The 16045-nt window shown below is 35.6% G+C and overlaps 1 protein-coding gene across 1 annotated transcript in view; it reads left to right on the top strand.

The window, feature by feature from the left end:
- The first annotated feature begins 7082 nt into the window (after window positions 1-7082).
- LOC141390912 (carbonic anhydrase 2-like) overlaps window positions 7083-16045 on the top strand; it is a 40585-nt gene continuing 31622 nt past the window's right edge. The window contains exon 1 of the mRNA XM_073963846.1: window positions 7083-7414. Within this exon, the coding sequence (XP_073819947.1) occupies window positions 7363-7414 (52 nt within the window). The 5' untranslated portion in view covers window positions 7083-7362. The remainder of the gene's footprint in view (window positions 7415-16045) is intronic.

Genomic DNA, 16045 nt, shown 5'->3' with positions numbered 1-16045 from the left:
AATAGTTCAGCGAATCTTTCTCTTCCGAAGTTCTGTTTGTTTTCATCGTTTGGTGGATTAATTGAAGCAAACAAATTGACATAAAAATAAATAAATTGCAACGATTGTGATTCACGTTTATTTAGCAATGTGCATCATCTGAATAATGAACGAAACGAACGAGAAAGATAGAAGATAGTGTGGAATTGAAGGAAGGAGAATGAAAGGAACTATATGAATGCAAGAGCTGGATGTAGTTCCTTATCCAGAATAGTTCCTCCGAACTAGTTCGTTCCGGAACTACATAACTCTACAGTTTTGATTGACAGCTTTACTCAAATATCGCCTGATTGACTGTGTGACCGTCCATGTCTTTCGGTCATGACTCATGACTGGCTAACTGACCTCTTAATGAGCGCAGAATGCTGGAGTCCTATATTTTTCACAACGAGATAGACGATTTTCCGCCATTAACAATCACAAACAAAAAAATTTCAACTGATATAATTCAAATGTGAGGCAAAAAAGCTCAAACTACCTGTATTCCAGATATGTACCTAAATATAGCCAATCTGGCCTGAAATTGCTAAGAACATTAAGAAAGCTCATAAAATCGAGTTTGCATTATTGTTTTCTTTAAATTCTTTCGTTAAATTTCGGTTTAACTATAGTTATCCTGTTTTATTTCATGAAATTTTGGCTAACGTGAAAAATCGTCATTTCAGGGCATAAAATCGTCAAATCGTCATTTTCCAATTTTGGGCCAAAAAATCGTCAAAATGACGATAAATCGTCAAATTCGGCAACACTGTATAGCTCCCATATTTATTTCAATGAAATTTGTTCGGTATCCATATCTATAAAAGAGGAAAATGTTTGTACGTTTGTTTGTTTGAAGTTTATGGACTCAAAAACCGTTGAACCGATCTTCCTGAAACTTTCAGAGTATATTACCACATGGCCTGAAAGTGTCCCAGGCTATATAAATCTTAAAAATTCCGCCCCGATCTGGAGATATAGCCTCAGGATCGGAGGTACCTCCAAAAATGTAGACTTTGTAAGCTGATATCTAACGAATGATTATCGATACAGCTACCTCGAATCCCTCTAATAGCAACAGAAACGCCCTTCAATTTTAAAAGATTGCAAAAAACATTGTATATCCTAAAGCATTACAATAAATACTTTACTTTAAATTTTTGAATTTGATTTCTTTCTGATTTCAAAAAATCCGTAAAATTTCAAATGCATATCAATCTAAAGGGGTAGCGAAGCGCACCGGGTTCAGCTAGTAGTACATAAAAACTGATAGGTATATAAAATGTAATATAGTTAACATTCGAATATCGAATGCGCATTTTACCTGTGAGCATTTGAGTTACCCCCTTTTATATGGTTATTCCGATTTATACTATTCCGTGGATGTTCTAATTTTGTTAATTTTTCCATCTGACTTCACATAGGTCTAGGAAGTCCAATCTGTGTCGACTAATTTTGCGACATGTTTTTGTCTACCGGGATGCTTCCAGTACAGTTCTTACATTCCATGATCCGATTCATGTTTACTACTCTATTTGTAGTTCTTTGTTATACCATCCTACATAATATGGAGAGTATAATTAAATTTGGCATTCCGTTTGTAACACATCGAGATATTCGTCGGAGACCCTATATAGTATATATGTATGTTAGGCCGGGGCGATTTGTGTGGATGTAAAAAACCTTAATAGGCCCTTTGCGTTTCTGATTCCTGGGATTGAACTGAGCAAAAAAGTCTACTGGACCATATGCCTACGATGAAAATCGAGCCTCCCGATTTTGACTTTAAATTTTTTTATCTACGTTTTTTTTTTTGACATCTTCGCATACAACAGCCAAACCATTGAGATTTTCGAGCCAACACAAAGACAAAAATTGTAGCCAAGACAGTAATTAAGAACTCTCTAATACATCGCAAAAGCATTGGAACGCTTTTTAGGCACTTTTGGTGTTGAGAAGGTGCAAACTTTTCGGAAAATGTCGATAAATGACACTGTGCTACAAAAGTTGACCAGACAAATATTCAAGTGTTCCGATGCAAAATTATATCGTGTTGGGATCCATGGACAACGACAATGCCTTTAGTTCGGTTGGGTCAGATCGTTTTATTTTTTTATAACGGCAAAAATAGTGAAAATCTGGGTTTCTTACATTTTCAAATTTAAACGGACATATCTTCTTTTTTTCAGAACGGTTTTCTTTTGATCCTTCTTCCTTTTAAAGAGGTGAAAAATATCTTTTAAATAAGCTATTATTGTTTTAAATCGGTAAACAAATGGCTAAGTTATAGCGGTTTAAGTCTGAAAATCCCCACAAAAAACTATAACCGAATTTCTCAAAATTTTTAAAATAAATATTGAACAAAACAAAAAAACATTATATTTTTGAAAGTTATGAGAAATTCAGTTATAGGTTTTTTTTGTTGGGTTTTTCAGACTTAAACCACTATTACTTAGCCATTTGTTAACCGATTTAAAACAATAATAACTTATTCAAAAGATATTATTCACCTCTTTAAAAGGAAGAAGGATCAAAATAAATCCGTTTTGTCTTTGTGTTGGCTCGAAAATCTCAATGGTTTGACTGTTATATGCGAAGATGTCAACAAAAAAACGTAGATAAAAAACTTAAAGTCAAAATCGGGAGGCTCGATTTTCATCGTAGACATATGGTCCAGCAGACTTTTTTGCTCAGTTCAATCCCAGGAATCAGAAACGCGAAGGGCCCATTAAGGTTTTCAAATCGCCCCGACCTAATGTATGTATATTCTTGATTAGCTTAAAATTCTAAGTCGAAATAACCATATCCGTCTGTCCGTTCGTCTGTCTGTTGAAATCAAGATACAGTTAGAAAATATTGAAGATAAAGCCTTATAATTGGTTATAGAAGTTTCTATTACTCCTAGGGTGATTGGTATTGGAAATGGGTTATATCGGTCCTTGTTTTGATATAGCCCCATATATAGGTACCACCCGATTTTCAGTATTTTGAAGGTTTTAGCTTCATTATCCCTCCAAAATGGCTGAAATTTGGTATTTAGTCTTCGATGGGGTTATAAAATATTCTAGAAGAGTTTTATCAGTACAGGTCCACACCTTCATTTAGCCCCAATAGAAACGTACCTTCCGATTTTTGGTATTTTGAATGTTGTGACCTTATTATTTCGCTGAAATGGCCTGAAAGTTGGTATTTTGTCTTCGATGGGGGTATACAATTTTCCACGTGAAATTTGTCGGTATAGGTCCACGTTTTCATTTAACTCCCATAGAACGGTACCTCCCAATTTTAGGTATTTTGAAGGTTGCGGCTTTAATAACTCCCTGAAATGGTTGATATTTGGTATGTCTTCATTGGGGGTATAAAACATTCCATCTGAAATTTGTTGGTATAGGTCAACGTCTGCAAATATCCCACCGATGTGTCTGAAATTTGTTATTTAGTCTTCGCTGGGGCATAAAATTTTCCATCTGAAATTTGTCTTTATAGCTCCATGTCTATATACATATAGCCCCCTCAGAACGGTACATCCCGGTTTTGGTATTTTAAAGGTTGTGGGCTATATATCCCACCAAAAATTTGGTATTTAGTCTTCGTTGGTAATATAAAACTTTCCTCCGAAATTTGTCCGTACAGGCTCTCGCCATCATATATCGCCTATACCGACATATTTAGAGGGGAAAGTTGAATACCCCCAACGAAGATTAAATATCAAATTTCAGCCATTTCGATGAATTAATGTGGTCATAACCTTGAAAACGCCGAAAATCGGGAGGTACTGTTCTATGGGGGCTTTATTAAGGCTTGGACCTGTATCGACACATTTATGGAGCTATATGAAGGCGTGGAACTATACCGACGAATTTAATATGGAAAGTTTTGTACCCCAAATGAAGACTTAATACCAAATTTCAGCCATTTCGGAGGAATATGGAGGCCGTGGGCCTATACTGGCAAAATTCTGGTCTATATTGACAAAATTCTGGGGGTATAAAACTTATACCCCAAACGAAGACTAAGTGCTAAATTTCAGCCATTTCGGTGTGATAATGAAGCTAAAACCTTCAAAATATCGAAAATCGGATGGTACCGTTCTCTGAGGACTATATCAAAACGTGGACCGCTATAACCCGTTTGCAATACCAAACATCCTAGGAGTAATAGAAACTTTTATACCAAATAACAAAGCTCTATCTTAAAAATTGCGAGCTCTATCTTGATTTCAACAGACGGACGGACAGACGGAATGACAAATTCAATTATACCTTCCATATTTTGGTGGAGGGTATAAGAAAGACGTCAAAATAGTGGAAGACGTGGGCTGGGGTTATGACTTTTTTTACAACCTCATATCCCTGTATGCTATAAAATCTTAATTATAAAGTGATTCGATAAAAAAGCTTCCGCACAAAAAGCTTTTAAAGTTTTTATTTTTCAGAACTTTTGACAATTTTCTGAAGTCATTGTAAGGAGGTATTTAACTGAAAACATGGTATAGGGGCACACGACATAACTAAAATGACATAACCGTTGGTTTCTCACTAATTTTATCATCGTATTATAACGTATATATCATTTTATATTATATAATAACTTTATTTTATATATCATCAAAATTAAAAGTGGTTTGTGCAGGAACTTTTTTTAAAATTTAAGTTGAATAAAAGCTATTTTAGTCATTAATAGTAAAAGTCCATCCATTCGTGCAACAGGAAATCATTTTTTGAGAATTTTTCTTTCATTTCATGGAATTTTTGCAAAAAAAAATTTTCAAAGGGGTTTGTGCGGAGCCTTTTTTATAATAAAGTGTAATGAATGTTATTTTAGGCATTAATAGGCAAAAGCTCATTCACTCTCACTACAGGAAATCATTTTAGAGAAAATATGTCAAAAAGTCATAACCCTAGTGTGGGCGTTGTGTGACATTTTTCCCCAATTTTGGAAAATACGTAATTTTTGCAAATTTCTGGAGAAGGAAATAGCTATTACTAGGAAACTATAACAGATATTGTAAATAAATTACCGTATCGTTTACACGAAGTGAGCTATTTTATTTTTTTTATTAATTTTCTCGTTTAGAGTTAAGCTTGATGATCGGAAAATTTTTGCAAGTGAAAAAGGAAAGCCAAGGACTCGAACCCACACAGTCACCAAATTACGTGACCTGGTTTCGCTGTTAGTTGAGCAGCTCTTCAGACGTATCGACTGTGGAATGGCTTCTCTGTTTTCCTCAGTTACGAAATTTTAGTGAAATTCCAACTTTAGTGGACTAAAACTTGTAGGGAACGTTTAACACTTTTTTAAATTGAAATTATATGGGTAAAAATGTGTGTTCTTTTCCATACCGTTTCCTATATTAATTATAGCTTTTTACACAAATTTACATTTTTTAAAAATATATGAGTTTTTTATGGCATATTTTTAAAAAAACTTAAGGAGTATTTTTTAAATTTGTGAACAAATTTTAATTTTTTTTTTAATTTTTTACAAATATTATTTTCTAGTTTTTTGTAGTTTTGTGTGTTGGTGTTTGACCTTTTTATTAGATTGAAAACTCAAAAACACTCATATTTTGATGCAAAATATAAAAAATAGAAATTTTATCTTTGATCTTGCAACTACTAGACCGAATTTGATCGTTTTGATGCATCGGAAAGCTGATTGTGTTATCTGTCAAATATTCATGTCAAAATTATGAAAATATCTCTATCCGTTCAAAAGTTACAGAGTTTTGACCAGGAAAAACGATTCTGTTTATATTGTTTATAATGTGTTTTGTTATTCGAATTATCAGACCATGCAACCAACCTCCATTAACGTGAAAATTAATTCTTTGTAAGAATGCAAAGGAAATAATGAAAATCAATGAAAATCATGACATAGCTTTGAATTACTTTCGTAAAATTTGGATTGGTAATAAAATATGTATGTACTGGTCGATGTTTTCCCGGCACTGACTGGCTTTACCAGTTGCTATATCATTTGTACATCCATATGTATACATTGTTTGTAGTGTATCAGCCGTGGAATTCTGTAACACATTTTTGGAGTTACCGACAAAAATCGGTAAAATAAAAACGCAAAATTATGAATGAAAAGTATCAATAAAAGTTGACAACGCTGTTGATATCGGTAGGACTTAGAGACAGCTTTATTTTGTATGTTAACTTACCGAGAATTTTCATTAATTATCGAAATTATAAGAATTTTAATTTTACCGATTTTTGTCAGTAAGTCAAAAAATGAGTTACAGAATTTCAATACAGCTTAAAGGCCAGAACAGAATCAATCGTCGCTTGCTTTGCTTGCTTCCCCAAATGTCAAATTATAAAGGAATGCAAGAGCCTCTTGGCAAATCCGCCTGCGTTCTCCTTTAGGAGGCTCTGGCATTCCTTTATAATTTGACATGTGGGAAGCAAGCAAAGCAAGCTACGCTTGATTCTGTTCTGGCCTTAAGAATTGACTTCCGGTATGATTTTAGGACAAAAATAATTTCAAAATTGGCGACCACAGACAATGGATATGATTCCTAACAACAGTTGGTTTCAATTCCGCAACTAAAGCCCGATTTTCTGAGAAGAAAATTGTTGCATTGAATTCAGTTCGTTCTTTATCACTGGCCGATCTCTTTTTCCAGCATTTCATCAAATCAATCTGTATAGACATACAAACATATGTACAAACAACTTATCGCTGTGGTGCTTTCTTTTAGTCACCATAACAAATGTCTAGGCGAAGATGAGTTAACACTTTAAAGTTTAAACACACAGACACATCATAATTAGCAACAGCAATAAATCGGCTTTTGTTTTAGCTCATTTTCAACAATAAATGCGAATTCAAAATACAAACAAAAACCCCCCATTCCACACACCAATGAAAAATCGATATTATTAACGGCAATTCGGCGAATTTGAAGTAAATTTCCATCGAATGGGGGGACTTGTTATCGATTTTGCGATACCGTATTACCGAGGGAAGCTAACTTACTTTGTACGTATGTACGTACATACGTACGAATGTATGTATGGGACCCAAATAAAAGAAGAGGAGTATCTACACAGCGCAAAGCGTTTTCATGCTACCGATGGCAGATCATTGAAGTTCAGTACGTTAAACACTGCGGCAAGCGCTAGAAGTGTGCGAAACGGCGACAACTGTATTCGTTTTTTGAATTTTCGCACGAATGCGAATGGCGGTCGTTTTAAATTCAAATTTCTGATGAGAAAGTGAAGACAGTGGCAGTGATATCCTTTGCAGAATATTAACCTAAATCCTAGTCATTTACAAAAAAAAAAAAAACAAATTTTTTAAACAAATAATTTAAAGATATTTGAGGCCATCAAAATGTTGCCAAAGTTTTTTGTTATTTTTGCAGTAATTTTATTAGGCTGCCAAGGTAAATACAAAATAACTAAATATTTATTCGAAAGACAGGCACAGCGTTTGTTGTAAAATTAAAGTGATAAATTTGTTAATTTATTACATCGTAAATAAACTAAACAATTAATTCATATTGAACAACAAAATTTAAAAAAATTGAAGTACGTGATGTTGTCGTTTGCTTGTTTGTAGACGACATGCCAAATTATTTAATGAACAGATATGTATTCTGTAGAGTAAATTTGTTAAAAATGTCAAGTATTTGTAAATGAACTTGGCTGGCTCAACAAGTACAGAAAGGGTGTCAAAATTATTTTTTTAAATACATACATACATATGTATATGAACTCGTAAGTGGATTTGTACTTGTATGTGGATTTTTGCGGAAAACGTAAATTCTAAAGCTGTCTTCGCGCTACCGGTTATTATCAGGATAAACTTTTCTTTGTGACTTGATTGCTGTGAAATGAATGAAAATATGTGTCAAATAATGGGTCTTGTGTAGTGGATATGTTTAAAGTCAATTTATTTAATCCTTCTTTTTATTGACTATTTATACGATCAGTATTAACCAATGAAAATAAAGAATTTGATTCTAATATACATAGTCTCAATTTTCGTCATTTATTTTTAAATTACGTATGGGATTCAATAGTACAATTAAGCGCCGTTTACACCAGAGCATTTTGCCGGGTTAACCTTCTTTATGAGGATTTATTTGATGAAACCCAGTGGCTGTATTAAATCTGCTTATATGCAAACGTGGTATTAAAATTTATTAACATGCAAATATGTATAAGCATGTAAAACTGAATGTAGACCAAAACCGAGAAAAAATAAAAAAAATGAAATTTGACTTTGAATATGAAGTTTTGCTTCCGAGAGTAAATCAAAATTCTAAACGACTTGGAAGATATGAGCCTGACAAGATGATCCTTTTGACCTCAAATCTTTGGGGGTCAATAACCGGGCAAAAAATGCCGGAACACGTGCTTCTGACACTGCAGTGTCTGAATATGGTTAATTTCGCGGTTCAAACTTAACAAATTTTCATCGTCAATGTTTCTCTCAAATACTGCAAATATATTTGGGATATTCGTTATTTGTTCGCACAATATCCTTGGCATTATCTTGTAAACAATACGCAGAAAACTTATGCCACTATAGTTAGAGCAAACAGTCTTACCTCCTTCCTTGTGGACAGGGCATAGGATGATCAGGTTCCAGTCGTCGGGTATGCGTTCTTCCTGTCAGATGGTGCTAACTAGGTGATGCATACAACTTCTCAGCGTGTCGCCACCGGATTTGAACAGCTCGGCTGGTAGGCCATCGGCTCCTGCTGCCTTATTATTCTTTAGCCGGTTTATTGCTGTTTTTACCTCATCTTGGCCGGGCGGTATACATTCAATACCATCTTCTGGGATTGGATCTGTGGTATCTTCATTGTAGGATACGCATCAGCGTGTCGCCTTCGTTTGATGTTTCTTTTTGGTAGTATTTTAGGACTTCATTCTGGCTGCTGCTGCTCATCTTGATTTTTTCACACTCCCGCTTCCTCTCTCCTTGTTTCCCGATACCTCTTCCGAGCATTGCTACTGATTGTTGAGTAGCCCTGTATGCTAGAGCTGGCAAACTATCGATATCGGCCCCATTCGATTTTTTTGATATTTCCGTTTCAAAATATCGATAAAATCGATACTATCGTGGATTTTTCAGCTCTATTTATTTAATATCCAAAATGGCCGACAAATATGTCATGTTAACATTTCATATGTCATTGAAATGTTGTTGAACAATTAAATTTTAAAACGTCGGTACTTTATGTTTGCGTGATCACGAGGTGGAGTTTCAAGAGATTTGTTCCATCCCAATTCAATTTTGGAGAATAATTTTACATATTTCACTTTCTATTGTTACTGACTGGTCGGTCGAGTACGGAGAATAGTTAACAAAATAAAGAGAAGCAGTTTCAATTAATACAAAATAAAAATTAATCATGGGAATTAAATTGCCTAAAGTCATAAAGTCCTTCTGCAGTATACTTCCATGCCTCTGTTCGGTATCATGACTTCCGACTTAGCTGAATTGTTTACGAAATTGTTGGTGCCAAAATGGGTTGGTGCCAATCCCAAACCATTGTTTGGGATTGGCTGGCGTGCATGGTGATCCGTCCGAAATAGGTGTTGCTGTTTGACTTTTGATCATCATCCAATTATTTGCCGGGTTATGATTTCGAAGGTGCCGTTATTGCCTTGTACCTGATGGCCACCCGTAAAGCGGGGTACACACGATCAGTTTTGACTGTCGATTTTTCGGAATTATCGATAAATGTCCAACCGTCCAGCAACCACAAAATATTTTGTGGTTGCCTGATGACTGTCAAAAGTGAACGGCCACACTGGCAAGCAACCGATTATTTGAGCAAAACTGATCGTGTGTACCCCACTTAAAGATAAGGTTCGTGCTTTGGCTGAAGTCTTCTACCGGAACAACTTACCATCTTTATGAACTTATTGTCCCCGTTCTTGTCTTTGCCGTTGTAATCTATTTTCAAGGTTTCCATGTCATTGCGTTCAATACAGCAGCTATGTATCTCATCAAACTGTTTTACACCTAGAACATTCCCACCATCTTGCACAAATGTTGACCGTTAAATTCAAACGTAACTTGGTAACTTCTTCATCAACCTCCTCGATATTAGGACTGATGTTGGTGGTGGCGGCACAGCTCGTTTCTATCCCACTCTAAGCCCTATAGCCACCTGAAAGTGTTGTCACATCTAAACCGATCCCATCCACGCCATTCTCTTTAAGCTTATAGAAAATTTTATGAAAGCTTTTTTGTTCGTTCGAACAAAAAGTTTATAGAATCAATCGCGTAAATTTGGGCTATTGCTTCTACGGCTGTTCAACGGTGATGTCAAAATTTTCAATAATATCGATATAAAAAACTATTCATCGATATTGGGCTCAAAAATTAAGTATCGATAATATCGATATTTCCATCGATGGTTTGCCAGCTCTACAGTATGCCGCATTTTTCTCTTCGGTAGCAGTACGACACTTCTGGTCATACCATGAGTTCATTGGTGGAGGTCTCTGGTATCCAAGTATGGATTTTGCGGCTGTTTGCATGGACTTTACCATGATATGTTATCGGGACGAGGAGAGCTTTGGTTAAACAATTGGGCCAGTTGAGTGGAATATGCTTGTTGTGATTGCAACTTACCGATGTCCAACTCCAGTGTTATGTCTGTTCGTACTTTATTTGCTACGTTTAATCGGGTATGTACCTTTGCTGCAACAATGTGGTGTTCCGAGTATATGTTTTCTCCTAGGAAAGAACGTACATACTGCTAATTCTCATGTTTTTGCCGCTGCGAAGTCTATCAACCTAATACCATTGTCAGATGTTTCACTGTGGAGACTGAATTTCCCGATTGTTGGGCCAAAGATATTCTCCTGTCCAATTTTGGCATTAAAATCGCCTAGAATAATTTTAATGTCATAGACAGGGCAATGGTCATATGTTTCTACTAATTGCTCATAAAATATGTCTTTGGTCTGTTCGTCCTTGTCTTTAGTGGGAGCATGCGCGCAAATAAAGCTGATGTTGAAGAATTTTGCTTTTAATCGAATTGCATCGAATCTTTCTTTCACTGGGGTGAATCTGGAGACCAGATGTTTTAACCTCCGACCAACTACAAATCCGCAAACAAACTCATGATTTTTGTCATGGTAAAAGAGTGCGTCAGCTTTAGGTGTTGTTGTGACGCTTTTCAATCTATCGATTTTCCTGTATGGCAGCACTTTTCAAGTACAATTGCTAATGCGTAAACTGTACCTTCTCTATAAAGAGTGCGAACCATCCAGGTGCAGATTCGCAGATCATGGTCCTTAAAACGTTTGTGGGGGTCGTCAACTTTAGAGGTGTTTGTTTTTCTTTTCCTTTATTTTTATATCCTCATATGTACCAGACTTAGATAAGGTTTCAATATGGACTCAATCGGTCCACTCCTTCGTGTACCTCGCACACAAAATTTCGGAAAAGTTCAGTTTAGGGCCATCTCTCGAATCGCTTTAATTTTTGTTTTAGCAACTTGTATTCACTGCCCCCCATACGACTGTATAAGTTTCATTAGGGACAAGTCCATACTTCCTGAGAAAATAGCATGAAAGTTGCAAAAAAACCCTATGACTCCGTGTGAGGTGGTTGGAGCGCAAGATAACTCTAGAATGGATCTGCCGATTCGGTCCAACATTTGGTCTTAGTAATATTTTGTCCAAACATAGTATAAGTTCGAAGATAAGCCATATCGGTCCACTCCTTCAGGTACCTCCCCCACAAAAGCTCAAAAATGTTCGGAAAAATTGTTCGTACGGTAACTCTTAAAGGGAGTGGCCGAATTGGTCCATACTTTACACATCCTAATATATCTACCAGGTATAGATCAGGTTCAAATATGGACTATATTTGTCCACTCCATCCGGTACCTCCCACACAAAATTTCGGATAAGTTCACTTTAAGACCGGATATCGAATCACTTTGATTTTTGTTGAAGCGATTTGCATTCGCTTCAGGGACAAGTCCATACATCTTGAGCAAACAGCCCAAAGGGTGTAAAAACCCCATAGACACCATTTGTAGTGGATGGAGATCCACTTCTATAATGGTCAATGTCGATCCATTCATTTTAGTATCTCCTCCGCAAAACTTTTGGTCTTTAATCCTAATCAAAATTTTTGTCGGTTCAAACGCCCAAAATTGTTAAAACCCCCTAAAATTGTTTTAATATACACAGGCTGAGGGTATATTTCTGTCGGCAAATCCGACTGATACTTTTTTACTTGTTTTATAGTATGTTGCTTTCTGGAGGGATGGATTACTACCCCAACGTCTAACCCAAGTTTTTAACGTTCTTTAGGGCACGGCACATACGTTCCATTGCGAATCGCGTCGCACTTAAGTAACAAAAACCACATGAAAAATTGGCAAGTGATGCCAAGTTTGTTCTTGAAGTTTTTATGTGATTGTTGTAACGCGACACTCAACGAACTGTATGTGCCGCGTTTGGTAGCTCGCTATCTTTAACGGGTGTTAAAGGCAGCTCCCCAGGGTTTTGCCATGTTAAAGTCGGGAGCATTTCTTAGTGGTATTAATCCCCTAAGTCACCCTTATTATACAAATATAAAACATGCAGATAATTGTTGGTATAGATACATGTTTTAATATCCCCAGTTAAAGAGGTATTGCAGGTTGTCAGAATGGAAGTTACTACGAAATCGTTCGATGTGAAGCCTTTTAAAGGATTAGTTTACTATAGCGCCTGTAACTTGTTATTTCGAATTCTTAATGGGTAGAAAATCTCTACGAAAAATATAATCAGTATGGGTTCATATTTCGGTGTATAGTCCGTATGAAGGTACCTCCAGATTTTACGTATATTTTACGAAGGTTGTGCACGTATCGTCCAAATGGAATGGACAGATTCTGAATGGGTAGAAAACTTCATGCCTTTTTGGCATTAAACCTTCTTTAAAAGAAAGTGATATTCTTCAGTTAGTATATTCCACTTCTCCTACGAATAATCCTTGACGTGTCCGGAGAGCTTATTGCTAATGGTGGATGATATAAATAGTTCGGTCCGGCTGAACTTAACTCCGTTTTTACTTGTTAATAAAATAGTTGGGTTTTTGCTATAACATCTCCAAAGAAGGCTTCTATAAATAAACTATAACATTAATTCTAGTTATCAGAGAGAATTATATATAACTCTCTTTAATATTCGTCCTTGAGACTTAAATCATTTGTTTATTGCTTATCTACAACAAATCTTATGTTATTGTTAGTTGTTTCACCTAACATTTGTGTACAAACAATATCACAAATTAGCTAAGGTGACAATAAATTATAATAGGTAAACAAAAATACCTAGAAATGTGGCCGAAAAAAGTGACATATTTGACACTCATTCATTTTTGCAATATCCAATTTAATTTTTAATTCGTATCCGATACCAAATTGTGGATCCTATCTGAATAACGCTGTGATAAAAATTGAAAAGCACCGCTGTATGGGGCTATGTCCAAATATGGATATATTTCCACATTTTTTGCAAGTAGAGTTTCAAATCTTATCAAGGACAAATGGCAAATTTCAAACATTTAGGTTGATGATTAGTAGCAGTGATTGATTGAGCTCAAGAAGTTGAAGAAATTAAATATTTCATTCTATTTTAATTACAGTCGAAATCGCTTATAACGTCTGCCGCGACTCATGGACAACGAATACGTTTATATTTATGTATGTAATAACATTTGCTGTCACCATAACTGCTCTTTTTTCGATTGATTTGTTTCACAGACATTCAATGTCCATTAAATCAAAATAGAGATGTTATGATATGCTGATTATATAACTGAGCCTACAAACTTTCAATGTTCGATGTGTTAGGCGCCAAAGTTTAAAATTTGTGAACTTTTAATTTTTTGACACAGTTGATACTTGACATTTTAATTTGAGTTTTTATTGGATATATAGCACGTTTTCAATTAATAAACAATATTCGGCATTGATTTGTACATAACAATTTCTTTTACCAGACTTTTATTGATTTGAATCAATTAATTTGATTAGGCCTATGATGCTGATAAATTTAATATTTCTAAATGTGATTTTGAAAATATAAGCAGACTCATCAAGCCACAAGCAATTGAGCAAAGAGTGGAGGGTGTTTTAGCCTTTAGTGTCAAATGTGTACCTGTTAAAGAAAGTAACTAGAAAATTCAAATAATTAAAAACATTTTGAAATAAAAACTTTTATGTCGTCGATTTAGACCGAATTTAACCTATAGAGTCAGCAAAAAATTGCTAATTTCCAAACAATTAAATGATTTTTTCATGTAAGATATCACGACAGTAAAATTGTACTGACTCGCTTTTGAAAATATTTCAATGCAAACTATCTTAATATAAGCAGGTCCTTTTATTACTGCAATCATACTATAATTTGGTATAGCAGTTCCTATTACTCCTATGACGTTTGGTATTGAAAATGGGATATATCGGTCCACGTTTTGATATAGCCCCCATAGAATAGTACCGATTTTCGTTGTTTTGAAGGTTGTGGCCTCAATATCCCACTGAAATGGCTGAAATTTTGTATTTTGTCTTCGTTGGGGTATACAATTTTCCACCGGAAATTTGTCGGTATAGACCCACGTCTTTATATAGCTCCCACCGAAATGGCTTAAATTTGACATTTAGTCTTCGTTGGGGGTATAATATTTTCCACGTGAAATTTGTTGGTATAGGCTCACGTTCGGCAGGTTCGATGGTGTCAGCAACATTTTCCAACCGACTTAGCTATATTTTCTGAACAAAATACCTCTAATTTTGTTATTTAGGGTTGCTAGTGGTTAAAAAACTTATTAACAACAAGTAAGAACGTATCGACAGAGGTATACCCTCAGCCTCGGACCGAATATAACGAAACATAATACTTCTGACGTGTTTTGAGATTTTTTGGTTAATTTGTCAGGAAGTATTAGGGCTGCATACACAACATGTTGTTAAACATTTAAAACGATCCAAAAGAGTGGTCCGATGTAGTCAATATTCGGATATACTTCGATGCAGTAAGAAATAATTTGATGTACAACGTTTGGATCAAATCGGTTTCTCCCTTCGAGGGTTATCTTACGAACTACCCAGTTTAGTTGGTGCCGGCAGGCTTTTTGGAGATTTAGGGCCATTATCTGAGGAAGTATTGCCTTGTCCCCGAAAAAATTGCACCGTCATATCAGGGTTCGCAAAAAGAACTTTTGGGGACAAATTGTCAAAACTATTCGAGATGAGCTTTTAAACAGCAACTTTCCCAAATGTTGTGTGGGAGATACCCTAAAGGCCTGGACCGATATAGTCCATATTCCAACCTGATACATAACTAGGTGAAATAAAGTTTAGAGCAAGTATACATTTTGCGGCAGTTTGCATGGAACACATGGACAATATGTTGCCACTGTGCTGACATGTTATTGGGACAAGGGTTGCTTTCATTAAGCAGTTGGGCCAGTCGAGTGGAATATGCTGTGGCTACCTGTTGAGATTGCAGTTTATCGATGTCTAAATGTTGTGATGCGTCTATTCATACTTTAGATGCTACGTTTAATCGGGTTTGTTGTAACAACGCTGTGGGGCCACGGGCATGGACTCAGATAAAACGGATGTTTCAAAATTTAGCTTTTATTTGTATTGTATACAAATTCGCAACCAAACTCAAATAATACAGCGCGTCACCTTTAGGTATTGTTATGACGACTTTCTCAATCCATGGTATTTCCTGTATGTCAGTAATATAAAGAGTGCGAACATTCCAGGGACAGATTAGCAAATCATGGTCCTTAAAACTTTTACCTGGCTCTTCAATATTTATTTAATTTTTAGTGGGTTTTTTGGGTGTTTTATTTCTTTATTTTTCATAGCAGCATGTTCCTCATAGGCCCGGCCCCCAACCTAACTCTTTACATCCTCCACCATAGTATGGAAAGTATAATAAGTTTGTTTTTCCGTTTGTGACGCATTGAAATAATCATTTGCGATCCTATAAAGTAACGATGCCTCCCGATTTTCAGTATTTTGAGGACT

Source organism: Musca autumnalis, unplaced genomic scaffold (assembly GCF_047663935.1).
Source record: "Musca autumnalis isolate F117 unplaced genomic scaffold, ASM4766393v1 scaffold_1, whole genome shotgun sequence".
Taxonomy (NCBI): Eukaryota; Metazoa; Arthropoda; class Insecta; order Diptera; family Muscidae; genus Musca; species Musca autumnalis.
This window is presented reverse-complemented; position numbering and strand designations above follow the sequence as displayed.